This window comes from Podarcis pityusensis, assembly GCF_964106645.2.
Source record: "Podarcis pityusensis genome assembly, chromosome: 12".
NCBI classification, from domain to species: Eukaryota; Metazoa; Chordata; class Lepidosauria; order Squamata; family Lacertidae; genus Podarcis; species Podarcis pityusensis.
In genome coordinates this window covers 35,176,073-35,193,811 of record NC_138037.1, presented here as the reverse complement: position 1 = coordinate 35,193,811, position 17,739 = coordinate 35,176,073, and the positions used below count along the sequence as shown (strand labels likewise).

Sequence of the window (17,739 nt, the reverse complement as noted above, 5' to 3'; positions counted from 1 at the left end):
TTCTCTTAAATGGTAATGGCACCCTCCTGAGACGTGCCAGAACCCACCCAAAAGGTGCCAGAACTGAGTTCCTCCTGAAAAAGAGCCCTGGTAATTTGACATTTCTACATATACCTTGTCAAGAAAGCAGCTAAGTTAAGACATCACATTCCCCCCCCTTTCTTTTCCTCCTTTCCTCCCACTCCAAATTAGTAACTCAGCAATTTATACTGCAAACTCCTTGTGCTAGAATTTGAAGAAGTATAAGAAGCTGTGCACACCAAGACTACAGTGCTGTAAATAATAGCTTTCTCTCTCAGCTAAATGTTATCCTCCTAGCACGGCAATTTCTAAGCATTTTGCAATTTGCTGCTTCTTAGAGGATCACACATTTTTCTAATGCTTCTACTGTCACATTGGAGACTGTTTGAGAAGTTTCCAAATTACCCCAGCTTTGGAATTCAACCGTGCAGAAGGTATGAAAGACAAAAAACCAGCTAGCTAGTGGATGGGCTCTGCTTGGTTTGTGGATGCTCTTTATGCTGCAAATATTTGTTAGTCTGGACACAACTGTTCTGGGTTTATTCAGCCTCCCAAACCTAAAATGTCCAATTGACAAAATAGGGTAGATTGTGGGTCAACAAGTCACTCTCCCAAGCTGGGTTCTAAACAGTGAGGCACACAAGCCTCTAGCTTCATACCAAGTGGGCTGCAATAGTATTTTGACATGGAACCCATGGGTCACCCCCCCCCCAGCAGCCAGTTAAGCTAATCAAGGTGCCAGGCTTTTGAAAGGAGGTGCAAGGCTCTGGCAGGGTCTTAAGAGCTCTCTAACCTCCTTCACAAAGCTGGAAAAGTGCTCAATACGCCTTAGGAAGAAGGAGGGACTCTAGGACCCTGGCAAGAGCCCTTATGCCTCCTGCCCATAGCCTAGCCTAGCACCTCATTTACCCAGCTTTGGGAAGGCAGTGCAAGGACTGCGTCCAAAATTCTGTATCAGTGTATGTAGAGGAGCAGAATTTAAAATAGTAATCAAATTTCTGAAATGGGCAGGTTAGCTCATTTATATATTTCATAACTTAGATTCAACTGCACTTCAATTTGGTTTACATTCATGCCAAAGCAAAACTGATAAAATGTAACTGTTCTAATCGAGATGTGTATCCGGAAATGCTGATGTGGCACCTGTGGGCACACATGCTTTCCCTGGTGCCTCACTTGCTGAAAACCCAAATTCTACTGGAGTTATCAGTACCGGTTTTAGTGCTTGGTTGCAGTGTTTGTGTGATGCCCAAAAGAGTTTCTCCAGTTTGTTAAGTATGGCCCCAAAAGATAGGCAACAGCTCATACTCTTTCAGTGAAGGGTAGGCTAAGAAGAAACCCAAGACAGGCAATCTCCCTACTGCATCTGAAATGCTCCAGAAAAGTCTCTACAAACTGGGTGAACAGATGATAAAATGGCAAATCAGGTTCAATGCAGGTAAGAGCAAAATGACACGTACTGGCCAAATCTATACACTAATGGCATCTGAATTCACTGCAGATTCATGGAAAATGGACAAATTCATGTAGATAAACTCATGGCTACTAGCCATAGTGGTTTTATACTACCTCCATGGTTAGAGGCAATGTGTCTCTGAATATGAGTTATTAAACACACCAAGTGGGGAGACTGCTGAAGTACTCGTATTCTGCTTGTAGGGATACCCTTTGGCATCTGGGAACAAGATGCTGGATAGATGTCTTATGAGGAATGGTTGAATGAATTGGGTATGTTTAGCTTGAAAAGAAGAGACCGAGAGGAGATAGGATAGCCATCTTCAAATATCTTAAACACTGTTGCATGGAGCGAGCTTGTTTTCTCCAGCTCCAGAGCCTAGGACCCAAACCAATGGGTTCAAGTTAACAAGAAAAGTGTCTGACTAAACATCAGGATGAACTTTCTGACAGGAACAGTGGAACTGACTCCCATGAGAGGTGATGGACTCTCCTCCCTTGGAGGTTTTCAAGCAGAGTTTGGATGTCTATTGCATACATGATCTAGTTGTGATTCCTGCATTGCTGGGGGTTGGAGTGGATGACCCTCAGAATCCCTTCCAACTCTACAATACTGATTTCATGATCCATCCAACAAAGGAAGCATGCTTTTTTCTTATTCAATCATTTCCCCATATGCAAATTTAATCAAAACTCATAGGGCAGATCTACAAGGGTTGCTTTACTTGAACATCAGCCAGGGGGTGGGGATGGGGGGAGAGATGACAAAAGCAGGACATAACAAAGGTTTAAAAAACTGTGGATAGTGTAGAGAAAATTATTTTTTCAAGGTTTTTTTTTTAAAAAAAAGTAATTTCTCGGTTGAAGGTTCAAGATATGTGAATGAAAATATTTCTCCATCCAAACGTTAATTGGCTACTACACCATTTGGTGAAGGCCAATAGCCAGGAAATGTTTTAAGCAGCAGCAGAAAAATACATGGCAGAACATCCACTTTCGAAGGCAGCACCTGTCAAGAGTGCTAAATCCAGACAAACAGGGTTAGGCTAAGGTTACCAGATTTTTTTCAATGAATCCAGGGTCACTTTTCAACTTCCTACTAAATAGATGGATTTTGTCAGGGGACTGATTTGTAAATCCGGGGACTGTCCCGGGGAAAATCTGGTAACCTTAGGTTAGGCAAGTGGTAGAACACAGAATTTACATGCAAAAGGAAATGCTGTTGACTTCCATGCGGGCTTTGGAAGCAAAACTGAATTTCCACTCGACGTCTGCCAGGGAGCCTGCGGAACTCACATCCCCTGCCTTCTCCCTCTTAACCTCAAGTGTAGATGGCCTACCATGAGGGTCGGTCCACGTGCCAGTGGCGTAGCGTGGGGGTGCAGGGGGGCCGGCTGCACCGGGCGCAACATGGGGGGGGGCGTGCTCGCACTCGCAGCTCTCTGCCCCCTGCTAAAATCCACGGGTTAGGGGGCGCAAATTACTTGCCTTGCCCCGGGTGCTGACAACCCACGCTACGCCACTGCCACGTGCTAACAACTTTTCCACGAGAAAACGTAACGAGCTGGCCCTTAAAAAACAATTCTGTGATGTTAAAGAGGGGGGAAACTCCGTTTTAGATCATGTGTGAAGAACAAGCGTGTAGCGAGGTGCGTGTGTGTAATGCTCAGATACGGGGTGGAGGGGGGATATTTGCCACGACTTACTCCGGCGGAGATAGGCAGGCACTACTATTAGCCGGGAAGAGAAACGAAATGGACCCACTGCGACGGAAAAGGTGGGGGAAAAACCGACTCCTGAATGTAGGAATTTCCATCCAATATTGGCGCGTCCTCATCCGCCAGTCATGAAGCGGAGCCGATTTCAACACATTTCTTTTTCGCTTCGCCCTACGCGGCAAGCTCGGCTCTAGGTTTCCTCAGCAGCGGCTGCCTTTCCCGCCTTTCCCAGCCGGCCTGAGGCGGCGCCGCCGCCCTACAACATCTCCTCGCCGAGTAGGCCTCCCCTCCACGCGCATGCGCCGTAGCGCCAGGAAGCAAAAGGCAGGCCTTTCTTTACCACCCTCGCCTCTCGCCCTTCGCTGCCTCCGACACGACGACGCGGCCGCCGCCATGCCGAAGCTGAGCAAAGAGTCCAAGCAGCGCCTGCAGCACTTGTTCAAGGGCGGGCAGTTTGCCATTCGGTGGGGCTTCATCCCGGTAGTACTCTATCTAGGTCAGTTCTGAGCTGGGGACAGCAAGTAGGTTGCCGCGGGCAGCTTGGTCACGGAAGACTCGGTATACTCTGACTTGAGGGAGGCGGCGGGGGCGGGGCAGCTTCCCGAACCGTTAACGGTCCGTTAACGGTCTTCCCGTCAACGGCTGGTTCGAGCGCGCGTGGCGCGTCTTCTTGGAACGCGGCGGCGATAGTGACGCAACCGAGCGGAACTCGCGCTGTGGGGCGAGTCACGTGGCCGATTCCCCTCAGCTCCTCGTGATTAGCGGGGAGAGCGCCCTGTGGGGCAGAAGCGGCTCCTTGCACTTACCCGCTTCCGTTCCCTGAACCCAAATTCTCCGCTTCACAGCTCACTTTAGCGCTGGTAGTTTCGGATTTAACCTAGAGAAAAGGCAAGCAGGCTGCATCGTGAAAGCCCTCCTGTTTTTTCTTTCCTTTCCTAGTACTCGTTGGAAGGCGAGCTTGTGTGAATATGGTGATAGAAGGATCTCCTGTGACCTTCAGTGTTTTCCAAACTCGGTCTCCAGCTGTTTTCGGACTAGAATTCCCATCACCCCTGACCTCACTGGTCTTGCCCGCTAGGGATGATGGGAGTTGTAGTCCCAAAAACAGCTGGAGACCCGAGTTTGGGAAACACTGCTTCAGACTGTCTGTGGGCAACACAACTGTTGGATGCTCTTGTGCGCTGAAAGTTATAACACCTTGCAAGAAGAAATTATTATATCCAGCAGTAAGCTGGGCTACATTTGTCTCTGGTGTGCTAGCTTTCTGCTTGAGTGAGCTGAATGGAGGAATGGGTGAATAATCACCGACAATCTCCCCACCCCAGTTTGCAAGACAGACTGAAGTTGCTTATAAATAGTTTCAGTTTTCAGAATTCTGTATTTCACGATTATGTGAACTCCTAAATGTGTTTAAGCATGACACAAAGGTAAACATGGTTAAAATTGCTCACAGGTGTGTTATTTCTTTTGTGGTATCAGGAGTTTGCTTAGAAGTCAGCAGATTTCTGAAAACTAGAGGCCAATTTTTAGAATGTTCTTAGAATTGCCCAGTCCAAGCTCAATTAGTTCAGCAATGATTCTGTTCTATGAAGTGTCATTGACAACTTCTTTTTCATTTGCTGGGAAATAAATTATTCCGTTATCCATGGGCCTGCTGTGCAGGACATTTCTTACTGAATTCCATTAACGATGCAGCAAAGTCCTATTTATTAGTAAGATCAGAGACTGTCTTTCTCTGTCTGGTGGATTTGGTGGGCAACATACATCATGCCACAAAATAAGGACTGTTTTAGATGTCAGAGATACTTTAAGAAGAGTATTCTTTCTTTAGAAGAGTATTCTTTCTTCCCAGGCAGATTATCAGTGCAATTCTAACTTGGAATCTATCTAAATCCTAATACATTTAATGGTGCTTACACTCAGGTAAGTATGGGGTTAGGCTTGCAGCCCAAGTCACCTGCTGGTGCAGAGGAGTGGGGTTTTCAATGTGTGTTGCTGAGCACGCAATAGAATGGACCCCTTTCTTTGCACTTCTACTTTATGGCATGTTGGGGTGGGGAGTGCAGGAGACTGTATCAAAGTGCAATGCTATCTATTACATTACTGTGGCTAGGCATGTGTGCATTAATTCTAGAAATATTTATTATATGTAAAAGCAATAATATATTCATGATATAAACTGACAGATACATTGTTTGTAACTAGGATTTAAGAGAGGTGCAGATCCTGGAATGCCTGAGCCAACCGTACTGAGGTATGTTTTCACTAGTTAATACCTCAGCAGAAATAATGCCTGCTAAAGGAGAAAATAGAACATGTGCTTTGTGATTAACTTGGAGGGGAAAGTTTGAAACTTATGCTACAATCCTACACTCACTTACCTAAGAGTAAATCCCATTCCATTTATACATCTCTTACACGTGCACTTACGGAAATATCACACAAATTATATTTTAACTGTTGCTATATTCTCATGTAAGGTGTAGGTCAGGATTTGGTGCTACCATTTTTTAATTTAAGGGACACACCATAAGAAGGAAATGTTCTATCTTTTGGTTGCTGACTTAAGTATATCATCAAGAGATATGACCTGATTGTGTCAAGTCCTCTTTCTCTTGGAATGAGCTTGCTTCCGTAACATTACAAACCAAGAACTGGTAACCATCGAATGATTTAAACACCGACAGCTTACCCTGCTTGAAACTGAATTTTTAAAAAGGCAGTGTATGTTGTTTGTTGTTTGATCAATGTACAAGGCATAGGCCTTCTGTTTCATTTTGTTGTTGCCTGATGGCACTAATAAGGCCTCGTGGAAAATATGAGTGGTTACATGTTAAGAGTTGGAATGAGGTGGAGAGTAGGAGCCTAATAAAACTAGACTAATAAAGCCTAATAAAAAGCCTAATAAAGCCTAATAAAACTAATCCACTCTGAAGCCTAACAGTTTGTTTTCCAAACAGACTGTTAGGCTTCAGAGTGGATTAGTGGGAGAAACTGTTTTTTGTTTTTTTTTGCTGTTGCTGAGGCATGAATAAGTATAAAGTTTATGAATGACTACTAATGTTACTCCTACTGAGAGTAAGTCAATTTAAATCAGTGGACTTAAGTCAATTGATTTCAGTTGGTCTGTTTTGAGAATGATTTAGTTGTATATGACCAGTCAGAATCTACCTTCCAAGTATTGGTGGACTCCCACCATTCCTGGGGCTGATATGAGTTAAAGTCCAACAACATCTGAAAGGTGACAGGTTCTCCACCTGTGTCCTATGTGATCTCAGAGGTGGTTTAAAATTTGCTGGTTTTTTTGTTTTGTTTTTTAAATTCAAAACAAACCAGATTGGCAGAAGGACTTTCCTTTCTTATATAATTCTGGAAGTAATAGAAAAAACCATTGAAGCTTTTCATTAATTTCTCCTTGCATTTATGGCGCTTCTGCATGGTGACACTTTATTGTATGGATGCTACTGAGAATTGGCATTAATGTAACATTTTATCATTTAATATTCTACACTCTGCTGTCTGACTTCTGTTTAGACTCCTGTAATTAAACTGTCATGTAAAATCCCATTGTCTGTTTAAAAAATCTGCAGGTGATCAATTTATTCAATTTTATGTCTTGTCATTTTCCTGTGTTTTTGCATTTATGAGATTTAAAAGATAAAATGCATCCTCTTCTTAATACAAGACTTTCTTGTATTATCCAAAATAAAAAAATCCTTCCAGTAGCACCTTTAAGACCAACTAAGTTAGTTCTTGGTATGAGCTTTCGTGTGCAAGCACACTTCTTCAGAATTATATTATCCAGTATGTTTAGGATATACAATTAAATGAGACTTGTTCTGTTAGGTGAAGTGCATGATGCCCAAATTGGCTTTGTTGGATTGTATGCAGCATACATACAGACACCCCCAATACACATGTACTCGCCAAGCATCCAGCACACTAACCACACTTGCACTTACATAATGTGCACATGCGAACGAACACCCCTCCCCACACTCACTGCATATACAGCATATCCGCCCCACTCATACAGCACATACATTCACCAGGCACAGATACACACAACTGGTGTGTTTCCAGCATTCCCCACTCAAGTGCCTTAGAGCTTCTTCCGACACTTTGGGATCACCGTTTTTGGTGACTGGGACCAAAGTGCTATTAATTGCTGCACTAAAACATGGGGTTTCCATTACTGTGGCCTGAACCAACATGTGGTATTAAATCATTCATTCATTCATTCATTCATTTAGATGTGTCACACATATTTGAAATGGTCAACACATTTAAGAAGTCTTTGTAGTAGTAATGAAATGGGTTGGGAAGGGAAGGGAAGAATGTGCTCCCCTTTAACTATTTTATATTTTTGTCAGTCCTTGGAATCTTGAAGACCAATGGATGGACAGAGAGAAAAAATGGATGTGATCATAGTGTTTACTATTTTGGGGGATAGTTTAGTAGCATAATTGGGGTGGACACTGACAGTGAACTCTTATGTTTACTCAAAAACTGGGACTTAATGGGACTTACTCCTAGGTAAAATGGCAGCCTAAATACACAATATCATAAATTTGCTCGGGATTAAAATGAGTGTAAATGAGATGAAGCATTGAGAAGATGTCACCAATTTCTTGTTTGTGGCTTGAACCATATTATTTAGTACCTAAATAATCTTGCTGACTTTTAAAAGCAAAAACTGTCTTTCTAGCTATTATTTGGCCTTTCCAACCAGTCAACTGAGCTGACTATCATAACTTCAGTCGCTTATTATGTTACATGTTTCATCTTTGATTTCACCCTGGTATGAGTGATAATAGATAGAATAATATCTAGAATTTTATTTCTAGAGTCGCTGATGGATTGCCAGGTTCCCTTGAAAATAATGGTTGGGATTGTGAGCATTTTTGGAGAGCAGTGTAATATGGATAAGCCTTAATATTACTTGTCTGTGTCAATATAGGTTACTTTCAAGATCAGTCATAATATTACAATTTCTTTAAGCCACCTCAGAATTGCACTGAAAGAATGTGACAGTATACTAAGAAAGCAAGAAAGAAAGAAATAAAGAAAGAGAGAGAGAGAGCGAAACTAGAAGGCAGATAAAATACCCCCAAATGTATTCTACAGTCACATGAGTGTTAATTCCATCTTATATGGTTGGGTGCATTTAGCACTTTAAATATGATGGTGTTCCTAATGGCCACATCAGTATCTGTTATGTATTGATGATTGAATTCAAACCTTAATCCAAGCCTAAACCCCACCTCTGTCACTGTTGGGTAGCCTAGGCTGACTATCCCTCAGCTGCAGGTGATTATCAGAGTGGAACTGAATAAAGTATCCTTAGTCTCTTCTAATGATTCTACATTTGCTCTGTTCTGTTAATTAATATGGCTTACTTGCATCTGCACTGGCTGACCTTCCACGGTTGAATACGTTATTGAATGTGTAAAGCTGCAGCTCTGTACTCAATTACATAATAATTACAACAATGAAATCAACAGAACTTGCTTCTCATTAGACATGTATAGAACTGTGCTGTAAGTGACAAAGTTGTACTTTTTAGTATTTCTTGAAAGAGCTGTTCTGCTGGTAACAGCATCATAAGACTTGTGATCAACTTAGTTTTTTCCCCTTTTTCTTCCTCCACCTCTCTTAGCCTACTATGGGGATGAAGGAGTTAACCACAGCATTCTGGAAGCCGGCTGCTGAGCAGGAAAAAAAGATGGAGATGCACACATTCCAAAGGCTGGGAAAAACAGCACTGAGCTATGCCACTGGCAAGCAGACTTCCCTGACAACATGGAATATGCTTACAACATAATGGAATTTCCATCTGTCTAATTTATTTGTGTTACACTTTCATTTTTTCCCTTTAGAATAAATATTTTGTCTGAAATTCTTTAATGAGGAAATCTAATTTTTGCAGGTCATGACACATGTTAAGACTCATTTCCCTTTACATCCAACTGCTGGATTTCATAGAATTGTTGGAAGGGACCCTAAGGGCCATCTAGTTCAACCCCCCTGCAGAGCAAGAATCACAGCCAAAAAATCCCAGACAGATGGCCATCCAACTTCTGTTTTAAAAAATCCCATGAGGGAGAGTCTACTATCTTCCAAGGTACTTTGTTCCACTGTCTTAACATCTCCTACAGTCAGAAAGTTCTTCCTAGTATTTAGTCAGAATCTCATTTCTTGTAATTTGAATGCATTGGGTTGAGTCCTATCCTCTGGAGCAGGAGAAACAAGCTTGCTCCATCTTAAGTGTGACATCTCTCCAGTTTTACTGTGTTCAGGCTAAACATAGCCTTATTATTTCAACCTCATCTTTGTAGTCATCAGACACTGGGTTGTTCGTACATGGGTTATCTTTGGTGACACTACAGAGGAAAAATGCTGCATATGCATCAATAAGCATTATCTTCAATAGTGCCCTCCTTTCCACATACCTACAAAAATAGTACAGACAGTTTAATCTTGACAAACCTTAGGCATGTCTGGGAGCCAGAGACTGCAGTTATGAAGCTACAGAAACATAGAATGTACTGTTATTTTTATTTTTTTCACAAACCTAGCTTTCCTGGCAAGAGTGGGGTGGTGATATATCTGTTTGTTAGTTGTGGCTTGGAGAAAACACCGTACTTCCAAAAGAGTTCTGGCTACTTGTGAGGAAGTCATTCCTAAGTGGTAAGGAATGTACCAACCAATAAGCCACTGTTTAGTTTTCCATTAGAATGTGTTTGATGTAGTATAGGGGGCACTCCTGTGTGTTTGTCCTTTGCACGCACAGAGAAAGAAGATCAATAATTGCTTTACCAGTGTCCCAACATTTCAAAAGCTCACTGGGTCAGCCCTTCAGTCTACATCAGTGGCTAAGCAAAAGCTTGGAAGGTCAGGAAGATTTGATCAGACCCCTGTTAGTCTTGGCAGTGGCAGAAAAAGAAGTATACAGTGTTGATGTGAGTGAAGCCCAGTGCCCTAATGGGGGATGCAGAGCACTGCTCTCCAATCAGTGTACTGACAATTTGTTGAACAGAGATGGGGCTCAAAAAACACACCCTGCCTTCCCCCAAAGAATAAAGGGGGTAACTAGCTGAGGAACCAGTTGTCAGAATCTGCTAAGATTTTGATAAGGTCTGAATATGTACATGCCTATACAGTGGTGCCTCGCAAGACGAAATTAATCCGTTCCGCGAGAGTCTTCGTCTAGCGGTTTTTTCGTCTTGCGAAGCAACCCTATTAGCGGCTTAACGGATTAGCGCTATTAGCGGTTTAGCGGCTATTAAAGGCTTATCGGCTTATCGGATTAGCTGCTAAAAGGCTATTAAAGGCTTAGCGGCTTAGATAAAGGGGGGGAAAGCGGGAAAAAAAATCTCAAGACTCGCAAGACATTTTCGTCTTGCGAAGCAAGCCCATAGGGAAATTCGTCCTGCGAAGCAACTCAAAAACGGAAAACCCTTTCGTCTAGCGGGTTTTCCGTCTTGCGAGGCATTCGTCTTGCGGGGCACCACTGTACCTATCCACCACTTTGGTGATGACCTTTGGCTGCTGACTTGCCAACAGGCAAGATTCCCTTAGGTCTAGTGTTCCCAGCATAGTGTCTTCAGACACACCCCTTGGCACTCAACAAGGCCCTCTGCTCCTGGTTTCAGTTTGGGATGGGGGTGGTGGGAGTGCCTTTTTGAGGTGGGGTGTTTCCTGTCTTTTTGTTCTCTGTTTTATTTTTGGAGGGATGTAGGTGATTTGCGAGTTGTTTGTGAGAGGATCTAAGCATAAACCGTTTGGGATATTTCTTTAGGCCCCACATGACTGCTTCCTAAATTTCCAAAAGTGACCCCAGGCCTAAAAAGGTTGGGGACCTTACTACGTCCGGACTCATACTTGACATCCAATAAAGATTGATATGTCAGTACATTTAACTCCATGATACATGTTCTTTCAGTTCCCAGAAAAGTCCAGGATGCAGAAGTTAAGAGTTGGTGTACGTAGCCAGATGGCAGTTCTGAGCGAGTCAGACTATTTATTTCCTTCTTGCTATGCCTGAAGAGTGCCCAGTAAAGCAGAAAGATGGCGAGAGGAAGCTGCGTCAACTTTGTAGTGCAGTTAAGAGAATGAATTATGAAATATTTGGTCCAAGTACTCAGCTGTGGATTTGCTGAGTGGCTTTGGACAAGTAGCTATTTCTTGGCTTCATCTGCCCACCTATAGGTTGGGTATTGTAATACAGCATTGCCTATCAGGGCTTTCCCAAGGATTACTATGATAATGCATTTGGATTTAAGTATTTAGAAAAAGTACTACATCAAGAGATCTAATGAGGAAGCAGGACAAAGATGAAAGACTTATTTGGTTCAGTGGTACTTACTCCCAAAAGTGTACAGAGAACTTCAGTCTTAAGTATTATTAATTCACTCATAACTGCTAATGTCTCTTAGGTAGGCTTATTACTTATGTAACAGAAATATCAATTATCCAAGTGCATACAGGCACTTCTTTCCAACATGCAGCAGCCACCCAAACAAAACCCACTGCTGTCTTTTAAGAATATCATCTTCCCCCTTTGGGAAAAGAAAATCAGTCTTCCATCATGCCTTTATTGTGGCTATCAGAAAAGGAAACATCAGCCAGGCTCCCTTCCATTGTTCCTGCATTCAGCTTCTGAGAGCCTGTTACCACCCTCCATCTGCCATTGTGCAGACTACCAAAGGGATGTGGGGAAGCAGCCACCCCTGAATTGAAGCAATTTGTACAATGGAGCGTAATGAGCTCTAACTCTCTAACCAGTACCTGAATGGGAGTGCTGTTTCAAATCTCAGTAGCAGCAGCATGAAGGGGTGGCCTGAAAACTGAAACATGCAAAGGAGAAGCAGCATAAGGTAATTTAAACAAATTGCTACTTTTTGTTACTATTTCTTTTGTTGATGTAGTTTCCCACCGTTGTTATTTGATGACAGGTAAGCTGCCGTAGGATGTGAAAATGCCGAAAAGTGGAATATAAATCAAAGGCACAAAACTGAGTGTGAGCAATGTGATATATGTAGTTTGACACACACACACACAATTCAAATTTAATCTTCCCCAAATAAAAGCAAACATAAAAATATGAAGAGCCCTTGCAGTTTGAAATGCATCTGGTCTCCAGCATTAATTTTAACCATTATTGTAGTTCTCTCTCTCTCTATATATAGAGAGAGAGAGATAGAACTAATATATATATGGAGCCCATCCCCTCGAAAAACAGCCCACTGAAGATTCTGTATGTTCACTGGCCCCAGAATGTAAAATGTCATGAAGAATGGAGTAGAGTATATTGGAAGAACAGAAGCACCCTGTACTGCAACCTTTTGTTACAGCTCGCATTGGTAACATTACATCTCATGTTTAACATTTTCTAGCTCACTTTTGGAATGAACAAATGTTGAAAACATTTTGATCTACTAAAAGTAATGGACATTTGCAGTAAACTTGATATAAACATGGTATTAACCCATAATACAGATGCAGTGCAATGAAGTAGTTTTTTAATAATTTATTTGGTTTATTCTCCATAAGGCCCCAGGATGGGTTACAACAGTACAGTATAAAATATTAAATATTAAAATCAGTTAAAGCAGCAATAAAACATATTGTCTTTTACTGTAAACCCATATAAATTGTTTGTTTTCTAAAAAATATATTAAATGTACTTTTCAAAAAAAATATCATGGTATAATTTAGCTGTATATTCTCGATCCATAATTTTCAAGTAAAATATTCAGTGAATACTGAAATGGTGTGGTGCTGACTCCCTGTTAAAATTGGCTGTGAGTCTTGGGAGCAAAAATGCATACACAAATTTAATAAATATATTAAATATCATAAATAACTGCAAATAGTATATTCCCAATTAAAGAAACAACATAGTGAGTTCTCAAAAAGGAGAACAACATGAGCCTCTGCTTCAACTGCAGATGTTTTGAGAACTGATGTGCCCAATTTTTAAAAGGCACTAGAACTCCTGGCCTCTCATAAGACACGAAGAGCCCTTGTAGTTTTCTGCATAAATAAAGTAAAATCTTGAAGTATGAAGTGTTTGATAACTGTAACAGTCCAGCCTCTTTGTTCTCGAAGCTTTGTGGCAAGAATTTTCTGAGCGGCTGGATCCGGCAAGGTCACAGTTTCAGGATTGTTCATCTGTTAAGGGGAGGAAATAATAAAAGTTGCTGGTTATGATGCTGTTTTTTTATCAGACAAATGGATTTTACTCATCTTCAGGCAAGATGCTAGCTGGAAGTATTTACAGATTGCAGAACCCTTTGTAACATGCAATGCTATATGTCTAGGAGTTCTCTAAGAAGAGGGATTGATTGTGAATCTACTCTGGGAACTGTAGTTGTCCAAGGAGAACAGGGGTCTCCTAACCACTCTTAGCACCTTTAACAAGCTACAGTTCCCAGGTTTCTTGGGGGTAAGCCGTGACTGTGGAGGTTTTCTATAATCAAGCAGTAGATGAATTTTATTAAATAAATAAATTATAATGCTTTTAAGCGCATAATGCAAATCACTTAAAGGAACAGTTATGCATACACTCTTCTCATCCAGAACCCAAAATATTATTGGATACAGTTTCTCTCTCAGTATTCTCCATCTTAAACCAAACCATTCACACAGCCAACTTTTGAAAGGGGCAAGTTCTGCATTATAACCCCTAACCCTTTTTCCTATATAGGAATTATTTTGGGTAATGGTAATAACTCACTGTTTCAAAAGTTAAGGGCCTACTTAAATTGTATTTTAAAATACATCTATAGAACTTTACACATAGATGGGTCCTAATTCTACATGGAGGGGGGAATTGAAAAGTCTCCCCCCCTTTGTCTATCAACCTAATACATAGCCCCCCTACTTATTAATAAGGCTTATGGTTACAACTGTCATAAGCATAACTAACTGGTTTTTTAAGTTATGTATTTGTTTGGTAAAACACCAAATGGGAAAAAAATGTTTCCATTTAGTGCCTATAGTGTTATGTGTCCTTAACCAGAGTGCATTGTGTGTTGACTTCCAGAACTTCATAATCTTCTCACTCCATCTCCTTATCTCCCAGAACATTTATGTAGGATTAAATGTAATAGAACTTACCATTGCTCTCAAGGTATTTGCCAGGTGCTGTGTGCTTGGCCGAAACGTTTCTGCAGTCTCAACAGAAGCCTCTTCTAAATATTCAAAGAATGTCCCGAAAGCATAAAGACCACTTGAAAGTCTTCCCAGACATGTTTCCTAAAACAGGAGAATAAATTAAAAATTGTTAACGGAAATTTATGAGTCAGAAATATTACACTCATTACATTCCTTAACAAATATTTTATGGTGCAATAAAACTGTATGATTGGGGTAAGCAGTCAAAATACTCTGAGATGAACAAAATATTACGAACAGCTTTGGAAATAATATGGTTGACTATATACACCAAACATTAATCATTCCTCCTTAATTCTTGCTTTCATGCTACACAAATGCACAACCTTTATCAATCCAGACTATAAGCACTGTTGCTTATGTAGTTAACATCAGCAGGCTTAGGGAGACCTCAGCATTTGCAAACATATTAAAAATGCTTAGTTCTAAATAGGGAAACTCCAAAAAGAGCACAATGAGGTCTGAGCATGTTCAGTAACCATAGATTGAATGCTCCTTGACTATTGGGAATGGGATGGAGTGGCAGGAATCCTGAACAGCAGAATTCAACCAGCAATTTGTTGTTGGTCCCACTGGTAATGTATTAATAAACTTGCCTTTTCAAATCCAGTGTCATAGCATTTATCTTCTTGAGTGATCTTTGGAAGGTTGAGATTATTCACGGCCAGTTCCATCTTTCCTTGACAGACGGCCTCCTTCTTACATAGCTAGTAAAACACAACAAGGTTTAATCAGACTTTTCCCCCCATGACCACTTTAATGTTATATTCCAGACCATCCATATACCCCATGGAAGATGTAAACCTCTCTCCATTGCTGACATTCATTAGGTGGTCCGAAACTGCTTTTCCTGTGGTCTTCTGACCCCTGCAGCTATCCCTAATCTGAAGATGCAGCAGTATTCGCAATGCTAGGTCAATTTCAAATCGGAATTGTAATGTCTACTGAGAAAAAGGGATTCTGAATGTCAATTTGCAACTGTAACTCCCACTTTTTAAACATTTCCTATAAAAACTGACTTAGGTGTGCCCCTGCATTTTGAACTTCCCTGCAAAATATTGGGTTCTTCACTATGTTTAGCCAGGGTACCAAATTTCCCAACCCCGGAAAGCAAAAGAAAAAACGAGACTTCAAATCTCAAATCATTCATTTTTCTATAAATCTTAACTTCTTTGGTGAATATTAGTATTAAGTAATAAGTGAATAAGGAAAGAGAGAACAGGAATGTATTGAGCACTATATTTTTATATATAGAAAAGCACATACTGCTACTAAAGCAAATGTGTATTCCTAAAGAGTGACCAATAGAGGATACATTATGCTGAATGATTCTCCTAGAAAAACCCAGTGCTTCGCCATCACTCAAGCTCTGCCTATCAGCCCATAGCTAACCATGTCGCCTCAGAAGTTACTCCCAGGTAAGTGGCACACAAAAGTGCTAGCTTGGCCCCATGACTGTGGGTGCCCGGGGCCGTGGGTGCCATGCAGCTTGCATGGCCCTGGCACCAAAATTTGTGGGTGCCTGGCCCCTTCATGGGGAATTTTGTGGGTGCTCGGGCACCCAGGGAGCTGGCGGCACCTATGGCAGCACATAAGACTGCAACTTAAGTTTGTAATATATACAAGGAATGTAGGGTTTAGAGGGTTACTGTATGGAGGCTCTGAAAGTACAGTGGTACCTCGGGTTACTTACGCTTTAGGTTACAGACTCCGCTAACCCAGAAATAGTGCTTCAGGTTAAGAACTTTGCTTCAGGATAAGAACAGAATCATGCTCCATCTGCGCAGCGGCAGCAGGAAGCCCCATTAGCTAAAGTGGTGCTTCAGGTTAAGAACAGTTTCAGGTTAAGAACGGACCTCCGGAACGAATTAAGTACTTAACCCAAGGTACCACTGTATTGGCGCTCATGCCATGTGTTTTTTTTTTTTTTTAATTACACAGATTTATGACACAGTAAAATGTCTCAGTGGTGTTCAGAAAACCAAAAATATAAAGAATGCACAAAAGAATAACAGTTGAAATAACAGTAGAATGCCAGAAGGTATTTTTAAAAATTCATTCAGAAAAGGCTTGAGTAAATGAAAGGGTCATAATCACACTGAAAGAGTAGATTGTTGGAGGAAAGGTGTAATAGGCTGATGAGATAGCAATACTAACTGCACCATCTGGACCAAACTCAAGGGCAGACCCATATAGGGTACAGTGCAGTAGTCAGTTCCTGAGATTTTCCCTGCCCAGGAATGGCCATAACTGGCCAGTCAGCTGAAACTGGTAAAAGGCACTCTTAGCCACAAGTGACAAAAGTAGCTCTACAAATTCGTTCCTTCAAGGAAGCACAACCCTGGTCCCGAGCAGGTAATGAACGAGCAACTTCCTGACATGGGAACCGCCTACCCACATGGTTTGCCTGTTGCTTTATCATCCTTTGCATTGTGACATACTTTATGTACACACTCTGTTTTAAATAAATATAGTTCTATTAAATGCTTCCTGTGTGCATACTGGCCTTTCCTGGTTTCTGCTCTACATTTCGGTATCCTCACAGTGTTGGATGAGGGTACAAATCCCCAGCTCTGAAGCCCAGCAGAAGATCTCTAGTCACTTCTAGGCCTAACTTACATCACAGGGTTATTATGGGGCATAGGAACCAGCTCCTAAGGGCTGAGGTTCCTTTGCCCCTCCCCCCCAAAAAAGTGAGGGGGCCACTTCCCATAGTTGGAGGAATTTGGATTTGATATCCCGCCTTTCACTCCCTTTAAGGAGTCTCAAAGCGGCTAACATTCTCCTTTCCCTTCCTCCCCCACAACAAACACTCTGTGAGGTGAGTGGGGCTGAGAGACTTCAGAGAAGTGTGACTGGCCCAAGGTCACCCAGCAGCTGCATGTGGAGGAGCAGGGAATCGAACCCAGTTCACCAGATTACGAGTCTACCACTCTTAACCACTACACCACGCTGAGGTTCCTTTGCCCCTCCCCCCAAAAATTTGAGGGGGCCACTTCCCATAGTTGATGAACATTGCCATTCAAATGGTCTGAGAACCCTTTAGCCCACCTTTAGCCCCTTGGAGGAAAGGTGGGATATAAATGTAATTTTAAAATCCTTTAGAAATTCTTGGGGGCACTTCAAACAAAATTGTTATTGGACACTTACATTGTTGGGAGTTACCAAATAATAATAATAATAAAAAGCACAGCTGTATCCTGCCTTTCCTGGGTTCCTGTATAGGGGTAGCCAACTTCCAAGAGACTGTGATCTACTCACAGAGATAAAAACTGGCAGTGATCTACCCCCCTTTTTTGCGGTTTAGATCAAAGTTGTTGACCTTTTCTAGGGAGGAGGAAAGCGATGTTGAGCTTTTTTTAGG

General features: G+C 41.7%; 3 protein-coding genes and 1 long non-coding RNA gene across 12 annotated transcripts in view; 2 read left to right on the top strand and 2 right to left on the bottom strand.

The window, feature by feature from the left end:
* The window catches only part of LOC308459517 (uncharacterized protein), a gene marked incomplete at its 5' end in the record, with an annotated part of 32,576 nt that extends 29,257 nt beyond the window's left edge, over nucleotides 1-3,319 (bottom strand). For 5 of the 8 annotated variants that reach the window (XR_013978047.1, XR_013978048.1, XR_013978049.1 and 2 more), the window contains one exon: nucleotides 3,183-3,319. Coding sequence is in view for 2 of the 8 variants with exons in the window: in XM_080975114.1 (XP_080831240.1) it covers nucleotides 3,183-3,313 (131 nt within the window). The remainder of the gene's footprint in view (nucleotides 1-3,182) is intronic. The other 3 variants (XM_080975114.1, XM_080975115.1, XR_013978052.1) reach the window with 2 other exon arrangements.
* Nucleotides 3,320-3,491: 172 nt separating this feature from the next.
* Nucleotides 3,492-9,093, top strand: TOMM7 (translocase of outer mitochondrial membrane 7; the record flags this gene model as incomplete). Its single annotated transcript, XM_080975171.1, has 3 exons — nucleotides 3,492-3,690; nucleotides 5,400-5,448; nucleotides 8,854-9,093. 3 exons carry the CDS (start codon nucleotides 3,492-3,494, stop codon nucleotides 8,867-8,869), a joined length of 264 nt encoding a protein of 87 aa, XP_080831297.1. The 3' UTR covers nucleotides 8,870-9,093.
* A 1,768-nt stretch (nucleotides 9,094-10,861) lies between these two features.
* Nucleotides 10,862-11,111, top strand: LOC308459578. The gene is made up of 2 exons (XR_013978178.1): nucleotides 10,862-10,976; nucleotides 11,048-11,111. It is a non-coding gene; the product is annotated as an uncharacterized lncRNA (long non-coding RNA).
* A 151-nt stretch (nucleotides 11,112-11,262) lies between these two features.
* The window catches only part of IL6 (interleukin 6), a 96,393-nt gene continuing 89,916 nt past the window's right edge, over nucleotides 11,263-17,739 (bottom strand). For both annotated transcript variants that reach the window (XM_080975111.1, XM_080975112.1), the window contains 3 exons: nucleotides 14,972-15,082; nucleotides 14,319-14,456; nucleotides 11,263-13,370 (listed from right to left, as the gene is read on the bottom strand). In XM_080975111.1, the coding sequence (XP_080831237.1) occupies nucleotides 13,203-13,370; nucleotides 14,319-14,456; nucleotides 14,972-15,082 (417 nt within the window). In that variant the 3' untranslated portion in view covers nucleotides 11,263-13,202. The remainder of the gene's footprint in view (nucleotides 13,371-14,318; nucleotides 14,457-14,971; nucleotides 15,083-17,739) is intronic.